This window comes from Podarcis cretensis, assembly GCF_951804945.1.
Source record: "Podarcis cretensis genome assembly, chromosome: 13".
Classification (NCBI taxonomy): Eukaryota; Metazoa; Chordata; class Lepidosauria; order Squamata; family Lacertidae; genus Podarcis; species Podarcis cretensis.
Window position 1 is genome coordinate 47,758,637 of NC_137182.1, and position 26,149 is coordinate 47,784,785.

General features: G+C 42.3%; 1 protein-coding gene across 1 annotated transcript; it reads left to right on the forward strand.

Moving 5' to 3' along the window:
* Nucleotides 1-18,736: 18,736 nt before the first annotated feature.
* On the forward strand, nucleotides 18,737-19,621 carry LOC307200516 (olfactory receptor 6X1-like; the record flags this gene model as incomplete). Its single annotated transcript, XM_079949055.1, has 1 exon — nucleotides 18,737-19,621. One exon carries the CDS (start codon nucleotides 18,737-18,739, stop codon nucleotides 19,619-19,621), a length of 885 nt encoding a protein of 294 aa, XP_079805181.1.
* Between the last annotated feature and the right edge of the window lie 6,528 nt (nucleotides 19,622-26,149).

Here is a 26,149-nt window from a genome sequence, read left to right on the forward strand (position 1 = left end):
CTGAGACCTGTGAATTAGCCGTAAGTCTTCAGCACTCTCCTCTTCTTTCTTAGGAGAAAAGTGACCTATTGTGAATAATGGTTCCTCCAATTCTTGATCAGAGCTTTCAGAGGGTCTCACAGAGGCTTTTGCACTCTTGAAATCCTCAGAATCATCTGATTCAGTCTCAGGATCAGGACCTTTATCAGTGGGTGTGGGTTGTTGCGGCAGTTGTGGCTGTTGCTGCTGCTGTTGCTGTGGCTGTTGCCTATCCTCAGTCTCATCACTGTCATCAGGATAACATTGAAAATTCCCACATTCTCCCCCCACTTGGAATTGTACTCAACACTTCTTGTGAGCCTAATTGTTTTAGAGTCAGTCATCATTATTCTGTAAGAACCTTTCTGATAACCTAGAAAGATACCATGCAATCCACGCTTGCCTAACTTGGAGCTTTGTGGTATGTGAACCCACATGTCAGAACCAAAAAATCTCACATGTTTGATGTATGGTTTCTTGCCAAACATCTTTTCATAGCGGGTACAACCAATCGCTGAAGATAACCTGCGATTTTAACTGTAAACAAAACAGGAGAGAGATTCAGCCCAATAACTCTCTGGAAGATTGGCATCATGCAGCAAGGTTTTTAACCCTTGAAGCAATGTTTGGCTTGCTCTCTCACGAAGTCCGTTCTGCCATGGCGAACGAGGACTAGACAAATCATGTTGAATTCCTTTCTCAGTTAGAAAAGCTTCAAACTGCTGAGAAGTGAATCCCCCCCCCACGATCAGTGAAAAGAGTCTTTATCTTCTTACCATGCACATTTTCCAACCAAGCACAGAATTCCTTGAACCTTGGAAAAGCCTCTGATTTCTGCTCGAGATTGTACACATAAATATACCTGGAAAATGCATCAATGAGAACCATGAAGTACCTGTTTCCACCCAAAGAGGGAGATAGTGGACCAACCAAATCAGCGTGCACTACCTGGTATGGTTCTGTAGCTTGTCTACTAGACACCTTACCTTTCACAGCCATTTTCACCTTGTTTGCTGCGCATGCCTTACACTTCATGTGGTACCTGCAGGGTTTAATAGTCATACCTTCAGCCAAGGCAGGCATTTTAGATACTGCCTCAAAATGTAAATGACAAAATTTCCTGTGAAAATCATGAATACATCCTGCATGCAAACTTTTGTTAGAACCTGCAATGCAACAAGTTTCATCTTGCACAACATCATCAAAATACAGAACAAACGAACAACATATTCAGCATACAATACATAATCATTTTTCTTTGTGATGGTGCACTTCTTGTTCTTGAATGAAACGTCAATGTTCCGTTCATTCAGCTGCACAACGCTGAGTAGATTGTGTGCAGCATCTGGAACGTAGAGAACATTGTATATCGACGAAACTGTGAAGAACAACAGTTCCGTAGCCTTGACTGGAGATCATGTGGTCATCCGCCTGGTGAATCGCACCTTCCTGCAGTGTAAAAGACACGAACAGTCACTTGTCATTGCATATGTGGCGGGTTGCTCCTGAATCAATCACGAAGAACGATCTAGACGTCTTCTGGACCTTTGCAACCTTTGGAGTGAAGCGTGAGACCATTGCCTTGTGCTGCGTTGTCCTGGACACCGTACCTTTGCCTTTGCCTTTTCCACGCATTGAGCTTTTGCTGTGCTGCTCTGTCTTGGCCCTGGGAAATCTGCATTCCCTCTTCATATGGCCTAGACGTCCACACGAGTAGCATTTCACTGCCTTGAAAGCTTTGGCACCATCTGGTGGTTCCACTGCTTGCCCTTTTAGAGGGAAGCACCTCCTCAAGAACCCCAAATTTCTTTTCATTTCCTTTCTTTTTTTTTGGGGGGGGGGGGGGAGCGATGAAATCACAAATGGGTCCAACTACCCAGCAACAGAATAGTCCAAAAGGAGCAGTTTGTTTTGTTTTGTTATAACAATGGCTAAGAGGGGGAAATGAACCCTGTCTCCCAGGACCTAGTCCTGTACTCTAGCCACTAAGCCACAAATCATCTCTAAAATGGTGGGAGCCACTATCAGGGCAAAACAAACTTGAAGAAAATAAACTTGTTCAGAAACAGCATAGTTAAAGAGCATACACAGAGTGCTCATAGTCATTGGAGGCACAGAGACACTGGCTCCACTCTGTCTGCCCCAAATATACAATAGCAACTGAGCCTGCAAGCAAAAGATACATTGTTAGAGAATGAGTCACATGTCACAGAGACTTAACAATTTACTGCTAACTGTAGCAGGCTTAGGCCTGAATGTAGGCCTCACTTCTTCTGCTCTTAAAAATCTTTGACTCATTGCAATATTAAAGGAAGCTCAAAATGGTCTCTTGCCCAAGGCTAGATTAAAATTCGGCCAACAGCGCTGCACACACCCAAAATAAAGCCACCTTTGGGGATACTATAAACGAAAGTGATTCCAGCTAAGCTGGGAACAGTCCTGACTAGCCCCACAATTAACAAACAGGCAAAATGAGGGAAACCTTTCTGCAAAAGAAAGCCCCTAAATGGGGGCTCTCTCCCTATTGGGAAAGACAAGCCAAGGAGGATTATGCACAGGCAGCACTCACAGGTACAGGGAGAATCTTCCCAAATGGCAGGGTAAGGGGTGGGGTTGGAAATCAAAGAGGAAAAGAAAAGGGGTGGAATTAAATTAATTAAGGGACTAGAGAGGATTAAAGAGAAGGGGGAAATAAAGAAATGTAACCAGACAATGAGAAGAACTCCACTGTCCTCCAGACGGTCCAAGTGCTCCAGGTGATCCGAAGTAAGCAGCGAAAAGAGGAAGTTCCCCGCTGCGAGCATTGTATTTAACAAATAGGGCTGTCAATCAACATCCTAGATTTCCCCAGTAACAGCCCGTCCCTGCTTAAAGGATGGCCAAACCATTTGCCTAGTAACAGTAAGGTGTTTTGTCAGCCCCGCCCGCAACCTGTGCTCTCCATGAGCGGGAACACACTTTATCGTGTTTTTAATATTCTGTTGGGAGCTGCCCAGAGTGGCTGGAAAAACCCAGTCAAATGGACAGGGTATAAATAATAAGTTGTTGCTGCTATTATTATTATTACTACTACTACTACTACTACCACTACTACTACTGTTACTACTATTGTCACTATCACTGCCTCCTGTGGAAACAGGTTCCATAGTTTAACTGTGAAAAAATACGTTCTTTTATCTGTCCTTAATCTTACAACATTCAGCTTTATTGCACCAGCTACAACACTCAGCTAAAATTTCCAGAGTGGTTTAACAACCAGTCCTTCTGCCCAGGGGACTCTGGGAATTGTTGTGTTCCAAGGAAGGAGAATATGGGTCTCCTAACAACTCAGTGTACCCTTAATAAATGACAATTGCCATGATTCTTTGAGGAAGCCATGACCATTTAATGAATATTGCAGTTGGGGCCTAATACTGTACCAAACAGTAGGTTTATTTTCCCAATGTATCATTCTATTGTCTATTTCTTTTTTTAAAAGGGTGGTGCTTGAGAACACAACTTGTACAGCTGGGATTCTCACAAACCTCTTTCGAAGCTTAAACCTCATCTTTCATTACAGTGACAGAAAGCATTGCTAAAAAACTCAAACACACATGTACAAAAGAAATACCCTGATTAGCACATTTGTGGTTAGTGGCCGTTGGCTCATGTTATCACCTCTGAAATATTTTTGTCTAGGTATTTCTCAGAATCCTGACACCTGGGTATTTCAGTAGTGGCCACTGCATGTCATTTGAAAGCTCCATCAAGAACAAACTGGTTGAGATAATGAAGTTATGAGAAAGCAGAGATACAAATTACCGTTATTCAGGGACTGGTGAGGAGGAGGTAGTTTTGGTTTCTTGGTGAAATATGCCTAGTTCAGAAATAGGTTTAACTTTGGACAGTTTTAACAGGTTTTTTTTTCTTAATCAGGCACCTGTTCCTTTTGGGGAAATATGTGTAGTTGTAATAATTTATTACCTTGACACAATAAAGTTGATCATGATAGTCTAATGATAAATTGCATACAATAGTAACTGAAAATATTATCTTGTTGGCATCCATCTGTTTCAAGAGACAATGGAGTGAGCCTCTGAGGGTGAAGTCAAACCAATATATTAGCAGCACCAAAGTGACATGCCTGGGGCGCAAGCCTGGACAGTGTGTATGGAGGTTCTGAGCTGCCCAGACAAGACCACCCCCTCAGCCTGGCTGATGTGGTCCAAAGGAAAGTAGAGCAATACGTTTGGCACCAGCTTGGCTTCAGGAGTTCCCAGAAGGAGCGTACAAGGCACCATCCAACCCTCTAGGGCAGGCATGGCCAAACTTGACCCTCCAGCTGCTTTGGGACTACAATTCCCATCATTCCTGACCACTGGTCCTGGTAGGGATGATGGGAGTTGTAGTTCCAAAACAGCTGGAGGACCAAGTTTGGCCATGCCTGATCTAAGGACTCCACTCCAGAATTGTGTAGGGTTTACTCCTTAGATAGGGTTGCCATATTTAAAACACTGATGAGCTTTTTTCTGCCAAATCACATTTAAAAATGATGTTTTAAGCTATTTTTTAATGGAAAATCAGCAGAAACTACACCGCCGACATGAGTTGCGAAATGTCCGGATTTCCAGGGACATTTTGCTGATTTCCGCCCAGACACTGCTACCAACCACAGTATTCTGGAAATGTCTGGGAAATTCCAGACATATGGCAACTCTGCCTTAGGTTTTTCTTCTCCCAAAGATATCCCACAAAACAACAGTGGTGGGAGCCATGTTAGTGTGCAAAAAACACTACAGTTTGTTGATACACTGAGGTCCAGCACCGAGGGCCTTCTGGTGGTTCCCTCACTGCGAGAAGCCAAGTTACAGGGAACCAGGCAGAGGGCCTTCTTGGTAGTGACGCCCTCCCTGTGGAATTGCATGTCAAAGAGAACAACAACTACCAGACTTTTAGAAGACATCTGAAGGCGGCTCTGTTTAGGGAGGCTTTTAATGTTTGATGTAGTACAGTATTTTAATATATTTTTTTGGAAGACGCCCAGAGTGGCTGGGGAAGCCCAGCCAGATGGTCAGGGTATAAATAATAAATTATTATTATTATTATTATTATTATTATTATTATTGACATTTTATGGCAGTGTAAGCTTTAACCTTGTATCTAAGTGAGCTCTGATCCAAACAAAGCTTTTACCATAACGTGTGGGTTAGGTTGCATTCATATAGCAGTTTATTCAAATTCATGGATGTTTCCCTGTGGAGATTATGTTTTTGCTGATAAAGAGTTAACTCCAACTTTGAACTGTGTGATTTACTGACTGGCATGCTCTGAGACAGTTGGGATGGGTAGCTATGGGGTGCTGGTTTGTGGGGCTTTTAGATGTCCAGTTATTCTACTTTCTTGTGTCTGGGCTAGAGAGACAGAACATTCCATGTCCATCATCTAGACTTGCAGAATATTATTATTATTATTATTATTATTATTATACCAGAGATGGCAAATCCATGTCCTTCCAGATGTTGCTGGACTTTAGCTCTCATCATGATGGTCTGGGGATGGTGGGAGTTGGAGTCCAATACTGGCAGGTCTAGATGTTTCTCATCCCTTCATGGCTTTCCAGTTTCACAGACATAATCTAATTATTAAAGGAAGGGCTTCGGGTAGGGATAACCATGAGATATAAATGCTGGTCGCTATTTATGATGGTCATTTTTTAAAAAATCCTCAATTATTTAATAAGGGAACATATTTTATTCTCCAAAGCAAAGGTTATCAGACTGCTATTTTGCCACTAGGAAAGAGCAGGTGACAGTTTCAGATGTATTTGGAAGTACCAAGACTTTTAGGTTTTGAGTTTCATTCTAAGTGCAGACATATGAAACTGAGAAGCAGTACTAATGATTAATGTTTGAAATAGTTGTAGTCGTGCCAGGTGTGTGTGAGAGAAGAGCAGAGAGAGAATGTTAGGTATAGGATGGGGACATTTCATGGCCATCATTCTTTAATTATTTGAGCATCATGTTTAACTCATTTATCCTCCCAATGTCATGGCTTCATCCACTTAACAAACACATGCATTTCTCTCTTTCTTAATGTATATACATAGACATTATGTATGGAGTATGTAGACAAGAAAGCAAGAGAGGGAAGCAGAATTCAATAAATGCACGCAACTGATGAAGCACTTCTTCAGCTTAAACAAATATTTGCAATCCTATAACTTGTTTTTCTTAACTTCAGGTACGAAATCCTATTCCAATTTTCACTATGGGTGAACTACTTTTGACAGGTCGTTGGCCCAGTGACACAGTTCAAATCTCACTTTAATCCAAGTTTCTCTGAAATATTTCATTCTTCATCCTCATGCTACTTCTTCATTCCTCGTCTCTTTGTGTGCTGAGATTAACCCAGGAAGTCTTCCATTAACCATAGTTAACTGTTCCATCTGAACCAATAAACCAATAAATAATCATTATAAGATTCAGAATAAGCTAGGATCTTAAACTATGGTTTAGAATTGGTTTAAATCTTGGTTTGCCCTGATCCTGGTGAACCTAGCCTTTTGGTTCGTATATAACTGGAGACTGTGGTTAATGGAAGACTTCTTGGATTAATCCAGCTCACTAACAATATGGAGAGAAAGGGCATAAAGCTTGTGCATATTTCAGTTCATCACCCAGTAGTGATGTATGGAAGTGAGAGCTGGACCATAAAGAAGGCTGATCGCCGAAGAATTGATGCTTTTGAATTATGGTGCTGGAGGAGACTCTTGAGAGTCCCATGGACTGCAAGAAGATCAAACACATCCATTCTTAAGGAAATTAGACCTGAGTGCTCACTGGAAGGACAGATCATGAAGCTGAGGCTCCAATACTTTGGCCACCTCATGAGAAGAGAAGACTCCCTGGAAAAGACCCTGATGTTGGGAAAGATGGAGGGCACAAGGAGAAGGGGACAACAGAGGACGAGATAGTTGGACAGTGTTCTCGAAGCTACAAACATGAGTCTGACCAAACTGCGGGAGGCAGTGGAAGACAGAAGTGCCTGGCATGCTCTGGTCCATGGGGTCACGAAGAGTCGGACACGACTAAACGACTAAACAACTAAACAACAACAACATTTCAGTTCAATAAAATGAGTTATATATGTTTGAATCAGATCATTAACTGCTATAAAGACACCACAGAATACACGGAGGGCAGCTCATAAATAAAAGTATGTGTATGTTTAAAGTACTATGGATCTACACATGTACCCAGACAGCAGTGAGAATGGAGGCAAAGATTTCATCCAATCATCAACATTGTTTTATTTCATTGCATATTAATACCACCACAAACCAGTAATTTGAGGGACGGCCTTCTCTTCTGCAGAACGCCCAAGTCAATGTGTTATGCTTAGGCTGCCACCAAGTCTGGGAGGACTTACAAACACTGTTCTTTGGGGGTTCCAGACTTACTTGTTATGTGGTCAAAGATGCTCATAATTTATGAAGTGCAAAGGTCTTCCTTCTTAATGCTTTTTGTGAAGCATCTTTGACCTCATTGTTCCTGATGGTGTATATGAAAGTGTTCAGCACTGGGGCAACTATCATGTTCAGTACAGACACAACTTTCACCACCTTGAATGAACCTCTTGTGACAGTAGGTCTTAAGTAGATGAAAAGGACTGCTCCATACAAGATGCTGACCACAATGAGATGGGAGGCACAGGTGGAGAAGGCCCTCTGCTGTTAATGATGTTGGAGATGCAGAAGGAAATCAACATCACCACCACAACAATCATTGTTGATGTGCCTCTATAACAAACTCTGTGTCCACAATACCTGCCCCCTCCCAAAGCTGTACATGGAAGGGTGTTGATTTTCTTTTCTTTGCTTAGGTAAAGAACCAAGGGCAGAGGTAAAACCATGTTTCCTTCAACAGTGCCCACTTTAAAGGAGATCTAACCAACTTTCCCTGTAAAAGATATTTCATTGATAGTTTAATTGCACTTCTGATTCACACATGAAAGGGATATTTCATCTACACCCTGCAAAGCCCTTCTTATGAATCATATAACACTAATGAAAAGTTATTTCACCTTCTCCAAAAGTTCTGGGATTCTGTCTCTAGGGCTGTGCCCCTTTGTGATTTCCAATCAGAAACACCCAAAGCTGAAGGTTGGATCAGGTAATGTTGAGTCAGCCAGGCCCACATGTGTTGATGTTCCATAAAGAATTGAATGCTTTATTTGTCATCCTTCACATATTCTAAAAGTCTACATTTTCTCATGTATTTTTTCCTGGAATTTCCTTTCGAGTAATGTATGGAAGCAAGAATTCAATCATGCAATATTTTACACAGGTTTCATGGCTGTATAAGGTTCAAAGGTTGGCTACAGTAGCCCAGGAGTGAGATCCTTTTTCAACTTGTGTCTCATTCCCTACATGGCAATGATGTGCTTAGAGCTTAGAAACTGCAAAGGTCTTACTTCCTAAGGCTTATTTTAAAGCACATTTGACTTCATTATTACGCATTGGTATTGTGGAAATCCCTATGGTATTTCTTCTTTGGAGATGAAAAGCTGCGTAGAAATCATTTAATAAAAGAAAACTTTGTCTTCCTGGCCACACTATCTTATTATAGCTGGGGTGAGGAATCTGTGGCCCTCTAGATGCTGTTAGACTCTAAAACCCAACTCGAGTCCCAGTCATAACAGCCAATGTGCAAGGATGATGGGAGTTGTAGTCCAGCAACATTTGGAGGGCCACAGTTTCTTTATCCCCATAGCATCTTCTGAGGGTGCCACCAAGTCTGATAGGACTTCCAGACACCGCTCTTTGGTGTCCCCAGACTGATAGGCTATGTAGTCAAAGCTGCTTCAATGCAGGGTCTGGAAATGGAAAAGACACCCAAAGAAAGTGGATGAAGCCAGGTATTGGCTTTTCTGAGAAATTAGAGAAGTGTTCTCAGGTTCAGTCCCCATCATCCACAGGTAGGACTGGGGAAAACCTTTGTCTGCAAGCCAGTATTGGTCCTGCCAGTCAGTGTGGACATATCTGACCTAGATGGACCAAGGGTCTGATTCAAAGAAGGCCACTTAATCAGCTATCTCTTGCCATTATCTGGTAAGTGGGGACATAAGTAGGTAGATTACTCTTTCTATACCCATCAATCCATCCATCCATCCATCTCCTCTAATCATCACTAAATTGATTGGCAATGGCACCATTTCAGAATAGAATCAGAGCTGTGGTAAACTTGGATTCAGAGGAGCATAGGGTAAAATTACAGGGGATGATGATGATGATATATTTATATGCTGCCCATCTGACTGGGTTGCTGGGATGCAGGTCTCTCTGAGCACTGAGTTAGACTGTAGTCCTTTCCAACCCAAGTCAGTGCTTAGAACTTAGAAACTGCAAATGTCTTCCGTCCTAAGGCTTTTCGTAAAGCATCTTTGACTTCATTATTCCTGATTGTGTATATGAAAGGGTTCAGCACTGGGGCGACAATCATGTTCAATACAGACACAGCTCTGACCACACCTAAAGAAGAGCCCTTGACAGAAGGTCTCAAGTAGATGAAAAGGACTGACCCATACAAGATGCTGACCACAGTCAAATGGGAGGCACAGGTGGAGAAAGCCTTCCGCTGTCCACTGGATGAAGTGATACGGAGGATCGTGGAGATGATGAAGATGTAAATTACAACCGTCAAAAGCAGAGAGCTCAGGATCACAGACACAGACACAGCAAAGCCAAGGGCTTCAATGATTTTTGTGTCCCCCCCTGCAATCTTTAGCAAAGCTCCAACATCACAGAAAAAAATGATGTACAATGTTGGAGCTACAGAAAGGAAGCCTCACAGCCTTCAACACCTGGAAAATAACTGAGAAAAAGCCTGCAAGCCAGGCAGCCAGTGCAAGCTTAAGGCAAACCTGAGAGGTCATGAGGGTGGGGTACCTCAATGGATGGCAGATGGCTAAGTATCTATCAAAGGACATGATAGAAAGAATGAAAAACTCTGTGACACCAAAGAGGAAGTAGAAGAACGACTGTGCCATGCAACAGTGGAAGCAGATCATCTTCTTTGCTGACAGGAAGTTGACTAGCATCTTCGGCATAAACACAGTAGTGTGTCCAATCTCAATAATAGAGAAGTTGCTAAGGAAGAAGTACATTGGCTTCTGGAGCCGATGGTCCACAGTCACGATGAGAATGACGAGACCATTCCCTGTAAGGCTCAGAAGGTAGAGCAGGAGGATCACCACAAACAAAAAGATATCCATGCCCTGAAAATGGGGGAATACCAGAAGGATGAATTCTGTCACTCTTGAGCAATTTGTTAAGTCCATCCTTTGAGTCTGCAAGTAGACAGGAGAGAAAAAGAGCTAATGAGGAAAATAGGAAGCTGCCTTCTGGTGAGTCAGACAATAGGGTCATCTATCTCAGAGTGGTCTATCACACAGCTCGAGGGCTACATGCTTGATCTTGGAAAAGCTTGACCTTGCAACTGTTGTTACAGTTGTGCAGTAACAACAGTTGTGCAGCCCATAAGCATCCCACAGTGACCACTCACAGATGGTACGGCAGCAGAAAGCAGACTTAGCATCAGCTCCAGGCATGCTAGCACGGACAAGCCAGGGCAAACCAAGTAGTGAAAAATCTGCCCATTTTGGTTCTCCAATTTTACCTCCTTCCAATTTTAAAATCCATTAGCTCTTTGCTACAAATTTCTCCCAATCACCACATTTACATATGCAGTTTGGGTTAATATACAATCTCTACAAGCTTCCTTGCATTTATATGGGTTTTTTTAAAGTAATAAATGCCCTTTCCCCTAGTATAGCTATGCTGCATTGGATGATTGGGTTGATTTGATTAACATCCTACGCCCTTTTAAAATGTGTTGGGGAAGGGGTTACTGTGTTGTTGGGTTTTTATTTTGATTATGTGTTTTGTGGTTTTATATTCTGATTTTATTCTGTGAAATGCCCTGAGGCCTGTTGGTATAGGGCGGTATATAAATTGAAAAAAACATCATCATCATCATCTGCATGATGTGGATTTAGAACAGGGGTCAGCAAGGTTCACTCCAGTGGAGATCCCTCTGTGGGCCAGATCGTGGGCGCGTGTGAGAGTGTGTGTCTGTGATTTCTGGATGCCTGCACAGATGCAATTTTTTACGTCTGTGCAGACTCAATTTCCGGCATCTGCACATGTGCGGACATGAATTCCAGTGCCGCGGAAGCGAATCCCCGTGCCGCGCTATGGCAGTTTAGTGCAGCCTGCAAGGACTTGCTGAGACGGTGGCTTGGTTCAGGGCGGTTCTTGGGCGGGTTAAACCACCCCCGTGGGCTGCTTGCGGCCCATGGGCCTTAGGTTGCCGATGCCTGATTTAGAAGGATAGCTATGCTTGAGCCATGTATTGCTTTGGAGAATGCTAATTAGAAAGGCTTGCCTTTAAATGTGAATCGAATCAAATTTCTACTCTTACTTCCTACTTAGTCTGTGCAATTTTGTACACATTACTTGGCTGAAAAGGTGCATTAAAAAATTCAGAGAGGTGCAAATTTCAAGGGATGACTATGTTTGGGTTTGTGCTTTGCACCAGAATGTGATAATTATGTAGGTTAAGTGAGAAATGAATTAGATTTCTCCTGCATTTCTAGTTTTAAAGCACGGGATAGCAGGGGGTGGGATGCGATAAAAAGAGTGTAAGGATGGTCATAGGAAGGAGAAGAGAAATTATGTCCATTCTCCGTATATTAGATCTCATCCATTACATCTACATCTCTCCAGTCTTATTCTCATTTCCAAATATATTGTAGATCCCTGAGTTTGATATTTCTAATTTCCAGAAACAATGTATTTAATAAACTCATTTGAATATATGCTTGAACCTAACTTTAAACAGTACAAATTAGTGAGGGGAGGAGGAGGAGAACATTCCCAGTACAGGAAAAGAATGAATTCAATGTCACTTAAAACATCAAAATACCTGAAAAATAATTAGCGTATTTTCACCACCACCGCGATGATCAATGTATTCCCATAAAAAGCTGGATTTCCATGATACCTGCTTCCATAAAAAGATGTACAGTGGAAGAGTGCTGATTTTCCTTCTCTGGGTTAGCTAGAGAACCAAGGGGGAAGATGGAGAAATGTTTCCTTCAAGACTATCCACATTTCAAATATAACTATCCAAGTTTCATTGTAAAAGGTATTTCACTGATGTTCTAAACCTACTTCTGAGCCATACATGAAATGAATATTTCATCTACACCATATGAAGCCTTTTTCACAAATCATGAAGCTCTGTCCTCATCTTCTGCAAAATAATAATAATAATAATAATAATAATAATAATAATAATATATTTATTTATATCCCGCCCTCCCCAGTTGAAGCTGGGCTCAGGGCGGCTAACAACAATCAAAATAATCCAACGATTCTAAAAACATTTCATTATAAAAATTAATTAAAATCAAATTGATGGCAACCAATAAGCAAAGTTCTGTGCAGGTTGCCAGAGGAGGGGGGGTCAGGCTGCGCCCTGACCAAAGGCCTGGTGGAACAGCTCTGTCTTGCAGGCCCTGCGGAAAGATGTCAAGTCCCGCAGGGGCCCTAGTCTCTTGTGACAGAGCGTTCCACCAGATTGGAGCCGCAGCTGAAAAGGCCCTGGCTCTAGTTGAGGCCAGCCTAACCTCTCTGTGGCCTGGGATCTTCAAGATGTTTTTGTTTGCAGACCGTAAGTTCCTCTGTGGGACATACCAGGAGAGGCGGTCCCATAGGTACGAGGGTCCTAGGCCATATAGGGCTTTAAAGGTTAAAACCAGCACCTTAAACCTGATCCTGTACTCCACCGGGAGCCAGTGCAGCTGGTATAGTACCGGATGAATGTCATCTCGCAGCGAAGACCCCGTAAGGAGTCTCGCTGCGGCATTCTGCACCCGCTGGAGTTTCTGGGTCAGTCTCAAGGGCAGCCCCACGTAGAGCGAGTTACAATAATCCAGTCTGGAGGTGACCGTCGCGTGGATCACAGTGGCTAGGTCAGGGCGAGAGAGGTAAGGAGCCAACTGCTTAGCCTGGCGGAGATGAAAAAATGCCGCCTTTGTTATAGCTGCAATCTGCGCCTCCATAGAGAGGGAGGTATCGAAGATTACACCCAAACTCTTAACGGACGGTGCTGGCACTAATTGCACCCCTGCAAGACTCTGGGATTTTGTCTCTGAGGATATGTTGCATTGTGATTTTCCATAAGCAACACCCAAAGGTGATGTTAGGAGCAGGTGATGTTGAATCAACCTGGTTTATGTGTTGATATCACTGGGAAACAATTTTTTTGATGCACTGACACCTGCAGTTGTTCTAACCTAATTTCAACGTGCTGATTTCATATCTGAAGTTGATTTTGTTCTGTAAGCTCTAGTTTTTTTGCAATTCATGTTTTTCACTTTTCACCATAATCTTTGTTTTTCACAATGCAAGAATTCAATATTTTATTAAACACATAGCCAAAGTAGTACAATATGAATATAAATGTAAGTGACTTATATAGCATTGAACATGACATGTATAGCATTGAAAATGACATGTACAGCTGGAGGTATGCAAAAAATGTATTCCCTTGGGATACACAGTATACTGGGGAAAATTTTTTTCCATTTTTTGTTGCATGAGATTTTTCAACTGTTCTTATATGTTCTTTCAATGCTGATTTCAAATCTGAAATCAATTTTTGTGTACGTACTGTAAGTTATCTTTCAATTTCCGACTTTTGCCGATATGTCATATTTACACTGGGGATAAGTGGACATTGACACATTGATCTACCCTAACCACATGGTAATTGTTGTTTTGCAGACTTAATTTTTCTTTATTTTTATAGTTTTGTAATCTAAATATTTGTATTTTTCAGATCGGACCACGGCTTCTTCAAATAGACAAAAAAGTGTAAATATGTGGGTTGTCAAAAGCAACTGAAACAAATTTGTCATCCATATATTCTAAGGGGGAAAAGTGTACATTCCCCCATGTACTTTTTCATGATGTTTCTCCAGTTTCATTTATACACGCTTACAATTCACCTGTGCAATACTTTACCCAGATGTTATAGCTGTCAATCAACCTATGACCAACAACCTATGAAGTAATGAATGCCAGCGGTAGGGATTGCCAAACACTCATGGTCTATAGAGATCCTCTCTCTCTCTCTCTCTCTCTCTCTCTCTCTCCAGCCTCTCTGTCCATTTAGGGAAATATAGAATTTGTATTCCTGGCATTGGGTAATCAGGACAGATTAGGGATTCTGCTAGTTTTCTATGATGGCTGTGTGGTTTTGTTTGTTTGTTTTTAAACAACACTCTAAACCAGAAACAGTTAAAAACATTCCCTTAACCAGTGATCTAAGGTAAACAGAAGTGTTTTCAAATTCCTCCTAAAAGTGAATAATGATGGAGATGGCTACACCTCTCTAAAGAGGGCATTCCATAAATGGGGAACCACCACTGAGCATGGGTCTACACCAGCCAGGCTTCCCTAGTTGTTGCACCACCAACAAGGCCTCATTGGATGATCTCAGGGCCTGAGATAATTGATATTGTAGAAGGTTCTCTTTTTCTGTACTTGGGCCCCAAGCCTTTTTAATGGCTTTATATAGTACCAACAGCTTGAATTGGGCCCACCAGCTCACTGGCAGCCAGAGTTTACAGGACAGTGACATGTGGTTCCATTGGACTATCCATGTGTCTGGTGAAACACGGTATCATTAGTGCTGTCTACATGCACAAGGTTTGCAGAAATATGCTTTAGAAAAAATGTAAGCAAGGGAACCCCAGCATAATGCAATGAGGGCTCATCATATTCAGTGGCCACAGAATTCTGAGTGTCCATTGTGTGCATGTGTAGGAGGGAGAGAAAACATTTCGGGGGATCATGGAATGGTGTATTTCAGAAAAGAGCATGGCTGGCTGACTGGAACTTTGAATTCTGCAATATCCTACTGCGGATCTCACTTGTAATACATTGATTTCATTTGAAAAGCCTATCCTCCCAATACAGTCATACCTTGGGATAAATACGCTTCAGGTTGAGCGCTTTCGGGTTGCGCTCCGCAGTGACCCAGAAGTAACAGAGTGAGTTACTTCCGGGGTTTGCCACTCACGCATGCACAGACAGTCAAAATGACATCACACACATGCGCGGAAGCAGCGAAACGCGACCCTTGCACGTGCAGACGCCTTGTCGCATCTTATGTTCTATTCAGGATGCGAACGGGGCTCCGGAACGGATCCCATTCACATCCCGAGGTACCACTGTATGCCTAATCCAGTCCATTACAGATTGAGCAGTCTGTAGCTTCAACATTTATGTTAATCGGCAAGGAACCATTAAATTGGCTTTAGATGTTGTAATAATATGGAATATGGAATTAAGCCTGCTGTGCCTTTCACATTCTTTAAGGGCTATGAAGAAGTCCTAAGAACATATGAGAATCCTGCTGGATCAGGCCATTGCCCATCTAGTACAGCATCTGGTTCTTACAGTAGCCAATCAGATGCCATGGGGAAGACCAGAAGCAGGACCTGAGTGCAACAGCTAGTTAAGAAATAAGTCCTTAATTCAAAAGCGAATTATTTCTTAGTTAGGTGAATTCAAAACTATTTGTAATGCAGAATGTTGATTTCCCTTATGGGAAATTACAGGGCTTATCATTAGAGAGCGAATCCAAAAACATTACGCAGAAGATCCATAGATAGCTCCTCATTTGCACTGTATAATTTGTGGGGAAGTTTTTAAACAGTGCAGATAAATTTAAACATATATATATACACCAAATTGCAGACACAGCATTGTGCATCTTGATGTTTCAACACATGCTTTGCAGGTCTGGGGATCAATAATCTCTAGGCAATCTTCAGCAGGGCTGGTAGATAGAGACAGGAGATCGATCAGAACAGATATAGCTATGTAGCTGACACTAAGGGAAAGGACAGCATAGAACGGCAGGTGGATAAAACTCCAAGACTTCTGATGAAGAAAATCCATAGGATTTCGTTTCAGTAGGATGATACGTTTGGAACATGACTGACAAAAATGTATAATTGGCTGATTGTTGCCCTGAACATGCACTATTGGCACATTTGTGATGGATCCAATAGCTATAATGTGAGTATATAATCCCCCACCCACCCCTTTTTAGAAAATACGCTTTGTAGTCTTAAAGCAAATACTCATTAGTTTTCAGTCATGCGTTCATTTCCTGCAGAAGCACCCTCTTGCCTTGCTTTGTATCATTTCTCAGATTCTACAAACCTAGAGCTGAAAACAGCACTTATTTGAAATGTTTATTCTGCTAAAAGAATCTGTATTCTGCTAAAACCAACAACAACAAACCTCTCCCTCTCTTCTCACTTCCCCGCTGACTTCATCTGTGCTTTCTTTTCAAAATTGTGTTGATCGAAGCAGAAAGTAGATATAATTTTTTGTGTGTTTTACTGGGGGCTTCTTGTCTCACTCCGCCACCCATTATGAGAACTCTTGCCACTTTGTATTCAGAGGAATATTAGAAGTACAACATAGCTATAGTGGTTAATATATGTAGAAACTTGTATGTGTGCCCAGCTGGATCTCACCAAAGGCCCATAGAGTCCAGCATCCTCTTCTCATAGTGACCCACCAGATGCCCCTTATAGGAAGCCCATGAGCATGATCTAAGTGCAACAGCAGCTCTATCTCCACCTGTGACCCCCAGCAAGTGTCAGGCTTCAGGGAATTGGCTTCTTCCCCCTCCCTCTTTGACAGTAGATAAGCAGAACAAAGGAAAAGGAGTCTCCTCACCAGTTAGAAACTTTAATGACCACAGAGAGAAAACAAAGAATCCATTTCCTAGGAATGAAGGTGCTCCCAGTTAAGGGTTCCACCCACTTCCTCCCTAGTCACCCACATCACTACTGCATCTTGCAACCTAAGCTCATAACCACTGTGCTTCTGTGCAGGCACCTTAACTGTTCTCCTTGACCTTGGGCTGAGCAGATGGATGCTTTCCAGAGACAGTTAATCTCTCTCTCTCTCCCCCAGTGCTTCTTCTCCATCCAGAATTTCCCAGCTTCTGCCTTCTGAACTATGCCCTTCTGCAAACCACTGGTCCAAATCTATACTGTCCTCCTGCTCCTGGGAAGCTTCAGGATGTTGATCAGGAGCAGGGGGAGGGGGAGTCTCCCACCATTTCTCCTCAGTGCTGGGTCCCTGACAGCAAGTGGCATTCAGAGGCATACTGCCTCCAACAGCAGAAGAGGAATACAGCCAATGCAGCTAGTAGCTATTAACTAATGCATGTAAATGGTACTTTTAAAACAAGAGAGGACCACCTGCAACTCTCCAGCTGTTTTTGGTCTTCAGATCACATCAGCCCCCAATCAGCATGGCTTATGATCAGAGATGATGGGAAATGATGTCCAGCAACATTTGAAGGCTCATTGGTTCCTCACTCCTGGAACATATAGGTGTTTAAATTAAAAATGTTTTCAAGAGCTACATTGTTCATTTATTTTAAATATTCTGTGGCTGCCTTTTCAAGGCCAAAGCTTCCACAAGGCAGTCCATAAGAAAAATGGAGGTTGGTAAAAACATAATTCCAATATATACAGTGATTTTAAATGAGCAGTTAAGTTAAGTTAAAACATTGTACAGTAATACCTCCGTGAACGTCTGCCTCGTCTAGCTTCCATTCTGGTGAATGTCCACAGCAAACCTAGAAGTACCAGAATGGGTTACTTCTGGGTTTTCTGCTCGTGCATGTGCAGAAGCGCTAAATCGTGCTCCACGCATGTGTGCAGATGCGACACTTTGCCCTGCGTCCTTTTCGGCTAACGGATCCCGGTCACAAAACATGGTACGACTGTACAGGCGGGCCAGAACCACACTCATATAAAATAAATGTAAGATCAATAGGAAGGAGCATGTTAAAGTCAATGTGTTAAAAGAAAAACAGCAATGAAAGTAATTAAAAGCATGCAGCATTGAATCTCGACTGAAAGAAGAAGTCTAGAAGAGGGTTTCATAGCTCATTTCAAAGCCAGCACAGATGTATCTCCCTCGGGAGGAATTTCCACAAATGTGGCTTGAGAACAAAGCCAAAAATCCTGGATTCAGTTAAGTTCTAAAAATCCAAACTAAATCAAATTCAGTCTCCATTTCTAATGCCAGTATTTCCTTCTAATAAATTCCATCAGCCTACAGAGGGAGGGAAGAGAACTTGGTGTATCTTATTGCCTCTGCTGAAATACTGTCACCTGGCAGCAGGCATTCCCATCAGGCTACTGAACCTATTTCTATCCTAGTAACTTTAAAAATAGGTCTCAGACCTTTATTTTTAACTCCTCACTCCTTATCCCCATTTCTTTGTGTGTCATGAATTTTAGGTTGTGTGAAGAAATAGACTATCTTCCGCCTGATCTTGCATGAACCTGTGGGAGCCTCTTTTTATGTTTTTATTTTGCAAAAAGTGTGGGATCGACGTGCTTTAGCTAAACCCATTAAAATAACACGGGGATATGGGAAATTCAATGAAATAAGAAGCGAAAATGTATTCTGCTCTCCATTTTAGTGCAGGATGAATTGAATATTCAAATAATAATTTTTAAAGTTTCCATCACCTCTCTCTTATCAATCTTGCTGAGCCTAGTTATGGATTTGACCAATTGCACAAGAGTGTCAGAGTTCATCTTGCTTGGATTCCCACATATTTGGGGAATGAACATCACCTTGTTCCTCGTGGTCCTCCTGCTCTACATTTTGTCAGTTGCAGGGAATGGTCTCATTATTGTCATGGTGAGAGTGGACCGTCGGCTCCAGAAGCCCATGTACTTCTTCCTTAGCAACCTCTCTTTCCTGGAGATGTGGTACACCACTGCCGTTGTTCCCATGATGTTGACCAACCTCCTGTCGGCAAAGACCACCATCTGCTTCTATTGTTGCATGGCCCAGTCCTACTTCCACTTCCTCTTTGGCATCACAGAGTTTTACATCCTCACAGTCATGTCCTTTGACAGGTACTTAGCCATCTGTCAGCCGCTCAGGTACACCACCATCATGACCTCCAATGTCTGCCTTCAACTTTCGCTGGTTACATGGCTAGGGGGCTTCTGCACCATCCTTTTGCAGACAGTGCTGGTTGTAAGGCTTCCCTTCTGTGGCTCCAATGTTGTCAACCATTTCTATTGCGATATTGGGCCCATGTTGAAGATCGCTGGTGGAGACACACATCTTATTGAAGCCCTCGGCTTCCTGATTGCTGTGGCTGTGATCCTGGGCTCCCTGATGCTAACGGTGGTATCTTACATCTTCATCATCTCCACGATTCTGCGCATCCCATCAGCCAGCGGACAACGGAGGGCCTTCTCCACCTGTGCCTCCCACCTGACTGTGGTCAGCATCCTGTACGGGGCAGTCCTTTTTATCTACTTAAGACCTTCTGCCAAACACTCATCTTTCAGCCTCAACAAAGCCATCTCTGTGCTGAACACTGTGATCACTCCAGTGCTAAATCCTTTCATATACACCATCAGGAACAATGAAGTCAAGGAGGCTTTACGGAAAGCCTTAGGAAAGAAGGTGCAGAATCCACTTATACTGTGAGATTTGGACTGTATTGGGAAAACTTACAGAGCAATCTAGTTATAGATAGGTAGCCGTGTTGGTCTGCCAATCTAGTGCTAGGGATAGATAAGGTTTCCATGTGGTCCACATTTTTAACCAAACCACCCAAATTTGCACCTCTAAGACTAACAGGTGGGTCAGAAGAACACCTCACTTCTCCAAATTTCTTGGCTTATTTTTTTAAAAAAGGTACCCAAATGTCCCAAGTGCACTATGCTCCCAAGTGCATATTCTATAAATGTGTATATTGTGTTCAAATATGTCCATTGTGACAATAAGACTTGGCTGTGTTTAGATTAATTTCTAAGACAGAGGTATCCCAAGATGGAGACAAATAATTAAATACAGATGAAAGATAGAAATGGATTAATTGAAACCGCAAAGAGTAGACAGACGTCAACAAACCAACAAAGGGACTCATTCCAATAGGAGGGGCTTTGTGAGTAGAATACCAGTAGAATACCCTGGTACTGGTTTGAATGAATTAAATCTTGCTTTTTGTTTAATAGGTCATTTTAGTTTTGTTAATTTTTTGGTTTTGTCATTGTGCAATTTTCTCCCCCCCCCCTCCTTTTCTCGCTCTCTTTTTACTTCTTTGATATAATACACATTTATTTTGGATTCTTGACAATTCAATTATATATGCTGTAATAACTATCTAGAAATATCTAATGTATAATTAGTTTGTTTTTTGCTTTTTTGTATGTTATGCTTGTAATATTTGTTTATTTTTTTAAAAAAAGAAAGATATAGACTGCAGTTTGCGGATTCCTGCATTCCAGGGGGCTGGACTAGATGGCCCTCTACAGTTCTGATTCCCTGAGTCAGAAGAGTGATCATAGTTTTTCAGGGAAGGACTATATTGCTAATGATTCTCTGAACCTGCAGTGGAAATACATGGTGAAAGTGATACTAACAGTGCAAACCTGAAGGACTGATGCTAACCAGTGTGGACAATTTGGATTGGACCACTGTTGTGACCCCAGTATAAAGCAGCTTCATCTGCTCCTATGAGTAGTACTCAATCCTGAAATACAGGAGCTTATAATCACAGTCACTCATAGCCACACATCTCCATGGAGAATCCAAAAATGCAGGCAGCTTTGCTGATCAATTGATGGTATAGTGGTTAGCATGGTGGACTTAGGCTTGAAGACTGGGATCCACAACCCTGATCATCTGTGACATTCACTAAGCGACCTTGGGGCAGTCCCTGATTGATCCTGGTCTATCCCACAGTCAGCATAAAGTGAGGTGACCCAACCCTTTTTCTGTGCCACTCTGGTGTCAGTGGAAAGTGGAACACAAATGTGAACTCTATTAAAGCACCATGTGGTCCATAGACTGCCATTTCTTATGATGGCTTGGTTTGAATGGGAGAACAATTGCTTAATGCTGTATCATGTATTGAATGCAATGAAAGTACCTTTTAAAATAGCCAAGCAAGTCTTTTGCCAGGTTAACTAATGAAAACAGAACTTGTTTAACAATCCTGCTCTTCACTGCCACCAAGTTCACAATACTGGAAAATATCACTCCTGTTAATCCACTCTGAGAATTGTAATTCTGGGGAGGACAGAGGAGTAACAAACCATACTTCTCATTATTATTTGAGGGAAGCTTAAAGTGGTGTCTGGAACACCTAAGCTGTAACAATTGCTTGTACCGCCTCACAATTACATTTTGTACTCCAGAAGCTGGAAAGAAATTTCATACACTTTTCTACAAGATGCCTGTTGCACTTCACAAGTGTTGTCACGACACCTAGTGGCCAGACCCAAACAAAACACAAACCTTAAATTAGACACAAGCATTATGCTATAAGCAATACAGTGGTACCTCAGGTTACATACGCTTCAGGTTACAGACTCTGCTAACCCAGGAATAGTGCTTCAGGTTAAGAACTTTGCTTCAGGATGAGAACAGAAATCGTGCTCCTGCGGTGCGGCAGCAGCAGGAGGCCCCATTAGCTAAAGTGGTGCTTCAGGTTAAGAACAGTTTCAGGTTAAGAATGGACCTCCGGAACAAATTAAGTACTTAACCCGAGGTACCACTGTTTGTTGTTGTTGTTGTTGTTGTTCTCCTTCTTCTTCTTCTTCTTCTTCTTCTTCTTCTTCTTCTTCTCCTCCTCCTCCTCCTTCTTCTTCTTCTTCTTCTTCTTCTTCTTCTTCTTCTTGCTGCTGCTGCTGCTGCTGCTGCTTTCTTAACCACCCTTCAACATGTCCCAGGATGGGCTACAACAATTTAAAAATACAATATTAAAATTAGTTAAAGCACGTTACTGTCAAGTTGGAACTAAAATATATAATTCAGGTGTCAAGGGCAAAAATCAATTGGATGCAATTTCAGCATACAACAAGCAATACATAATCAAGGTGCCAGATTCACTTTTGTGGGGAGGGTATCCCACAGATTTGGGGCTGTCACAGAAGATAATAATAATAATAATAATAATAATAATAATAATAATATAATGAGAGATGCAAACTAAGGTCAATTTTTAAAATGCACCACAGTGATATAAAAAAAAAGGGTGAATAGTTGGTCTGGTTAAAAAAATGCATTGCCACAAGAGGGCAGTAAACAATTTAATAGCACATTGGAATATAATGAGAAAAAAAAAGTGTTGAAACACCCTCCAAACACTGAAGAGAGTGCTCACCAAATCTTCTTAGGAACAGAGTCCCATGATCTTGGGTGCTGCTCACATACCAGGTGCGAACACCAGCCTTGCTGAAGATTGTCAGAACAATTCATTCCTTTGCTTGCCATCGCATCCACCATAGTCAATAGCGTCACATTCATAGCATACATTTAAAGCACTTTGACAGTCACAGGGAATCCTGGGAGCTGTACTTTGTTAAGTCATAGCTTCCAACATGCCGCAGAAGAAAATCAGGATTTTCATCTTTTGGGGCCATGCTCCCGAGTGAATCATATGACTCCCACGAGATGGCATGCACCCCTCCCCAAATGTGCTTCTTTCAGGATTTCTCTCTTGTGGGAGCCAGGTGACTCATGCAAGAGTACGGCCTCCCAAAATGTGCTTCTTTCAGAGCAGTGCTCTTGCGGCAGCCAAAACGGAACATCCCAGGATCCAATCAGAAGACAGGATGGCTTCTGTAACTCTAGGATGTCCTGCTCAAAACAGGACAGTTGAGAGGTATGGTTTAGGATACTGGAAGTTGCAGCTCTGGGAAATTAGCACCATTAACAGCCTACAGTTCCCAGAATTAGACATGACTGTTAAAGTGGTATAGCAGTGCTTTAAGTGCTCATCTGCACCTATATTAACCCTGTTAGGTTTCCCCAGGGAAACCCAGTCTTTAGCACTGAATCAGAATGTATGACAATTGAATTTTCGATGGATGGCTGTTTGTTCTTATTTAGTGCTAAAGAGCAGGTTTTCTGGGGGAAAGCAGTGGGGCAAAGGCAAAACCACTCCGACTCATGCTTAGATAGCACGGGACAAGTAGAAAACCACTCAGATCTGTGATTTGTGGGCACAGAGGAAGCAGAAGTGTGGACAAGCCCAAAATGTATGGTATGGATGTGACCTCAATTGAGAAAATGAACCCAGGAGGATCACATTGGTGGCCAACCACTTGAGAGCAGCAGAGGCAATCAATACATAAAAGGTAAAGGTAAAGGCACCCCTGCCCGTCAGGGTCAGTCGTGACCGACTCTAGGGTTGCGCGCTCATCTCACTCAAGAGGCCGGGAGCCGGCGCTGTCCGAAGACACAGGGGCAATACATAGGGGCAATCAATTGCTCTCAGATTCACCAGTCAATAATTAGAATAAGAAAAAGGATTGCACTGGAAGCCACATGGGCAAATATCTAATCTTAAAATTAGACCAGCCTCTTGGGGGCAGCAAAGGCCTAGAAATTAGAGGTAGCCTTATTGTTTTCTAGTTCTTGTGTGTGAAAACCACAGAAAGTTTCATATAACTTGTTGAGCCATACTTTCCTTCACCACCACCACAGCTGCTACGTTGGGGTTTTATAAATGAATTGCAGACTCTGTTTTTTATTGTTGGTGGGGGAGAAGCTGCTGTTTGCTTGCAGCGCTGTGGGTGGCGATGTGGCTCCATGGAAGGCAAAAAAAGTTAAGGTGAGGTTTGCAGAAAAGTGGCTTTTGGCAAACAATGAGTAGAAAGTGATTTCCTTTTTTATTGCTAAGAGGAAGGGTAAGGGAGGGATGCTGATTTTAGGATGCCTACTCCTACAAAAGTATTATTATTATTATTATTATTATTATTATTATTATTATTAATTTTACCCCCCACCCATCTGGCTGGGTTTCCCCAGCCACTCTGGGCAGCTCCCAACAGAATATTAAAAGCGCAAAAAAAATCAAACATGAAAAATGTCCCTAAACAGGTCTGCCTTCAGTTGTCTTCTAAAATGTTCTCGGCAGCCACTCCCAGTATGGTTTCAGGGGGTACTGAGGAGTGGATACATTTAACTGTCTCCTTTGCAAAGTTCCCCATGCTAAAACCATTTCTCCACACCTGGGTTTCAATTATTCTGAGTTGTGAATCTTCCAGACTAAACGAAGAATACTAGAAGAGTCCTATTAAATCAGAACAACAGCCCACCCAGTCTAGCATTATGTTCTCAAAAAAGCCCAGTTGCCTCTAGGAAGCCCTTAAGCAAACAGAGGAAGTTTTTTCTTCCCTGGACACACAGCAAAAACATGAACCAGCATCTTTAGAACTGATATAATTCACTAATGTGCCATAAAGAAAGGGTTTTTCAAGTAGTTAAGGAATTTTGTGGAGTTGTCCTATTTTCTGAAGGTCCTGAAGGTCCTGCTTCTAATTAGCTCTGGCTTGAATTAAGTTTGTGGAACTTGTGGCCCTGCAAATGATTTGGACTCCAACTTCCATCAGTCCTAGGCTCCATGGCCAGAGACCTTGAGAGTTGTAGTCCAATAGGGTGCTGAGAAGTGAAGCTTCCCAGGATTCTCCATCACTGCTAAAGTTCCATGGAGAATCCAGAGAACTGTACTTTTTTGAGCATGCTGGGAATTACAGCTCTGGGAGACTATCACACTGAACAAACTATAGTTTTCAGGATCCTCCTTGAGTTTTAAAGTCAATACAAGGGTGGTTTCAATGTATAATGCAGATGCCACCTAGAAAATGATCACTTTGATGGCCAACTACTTAGGGGCAGAAAACATACATGAACAGAAGGGCAATCCATTATGCTCACATCCACCACAGTCTACAATTAGAATAAGAAAATGAGCTAAGCTGAATCACATTGGAGGAGGACCACTTGAGGCAAGATCTCATCTAACACTGGATGACAATTCTCTTGGGGGCAGCAAAGCAGTACTAATTAGAGGCAGCTGTCTTATTTTGTAGTTTCCGTTGTGGAAACCACAGAAAGTTTCTATATAACTTGTTGAGCCATATTTTCACCTACCAGCACTCCAGCTGTTACTGTTGGGTTTCACAAATTAGTTGCAGACTCTGTTTTTTTATTGTTGTTGCTGTTGATGGGAGAGGTGCTGTTTTGTCACATGGCTGTTGGTGGCACTGAGGCTCCATGGAAGGACCATTGGTTACCCTCCTCTGGACACGTTCCAGTTTGAACGTGTCCACAATCATCTGACTGTGAAGCCTCCAGATTAAACTCAGAATATAAGAAGAGTCCTACTGGCTCAGACCCAAAACCTACCTAGTCAAGGATTCTGTTCTCACAATGGCCATTCAGATGTGACCAGAAAACAAAGCTAAACAATTGTGCTCTGTAACTGACTAAGGCAGCGACCCAATGCACAAGAAGCTGGCATAAAGGTACACCAGATCCAAACCCTGTTCACAGAGGGGTTATAGCCACTTTCCTCTTAAGGCCAGCAAAGGAAAAACAAGCTTTTAAAATAGTGTTCTATGCCAAGTTGCCAAGTCATATGGCTGAGTTGAACTGGCTTAAGGTTCAGCCTAACTCTCCACCACCAAAAAAAAAATTAAAAAATTCTGATACTACCATGCCCCTGGAAAGCTGGTGTATCTTCAACAAGGTATGCTTGTGTATCTTCAGCTGAACTAGGGTTGGGGACTTAATGCTGTCTGAGCCAAGATGAACAAAGAACCAGCCATCTGAGTGGGAGATCTGCTGTATCCAATGAATCTTGCCATAGGATTGCACTTTAAGGAGCCATAAAAACAGTCCACAAGGAAGGGTTTTTCCATTGGCTAAGGGATTTTGCAGAGCTGCCCTGCTTTCCCAAAGGTACACAGCATTGCCCCCCTCTCTACACACACACACACACACACACACACACACGCCAGTGGCTGATGGAATGTGCAATATGGTTGCGATGATGTACAGGTGAAAACCAACGTTATCAGGAGAGAACCCAGTACTGTAACTGCAGTTGACATGAAGCTCAAGGAAAGTGGTGTCTTTACAGGCTAGATTCGGCACTAGGATGATATCACAGAAGTAGTGGTCAATTACATTTGGACCACAGAATGGGAGTTGAGAAAGGCT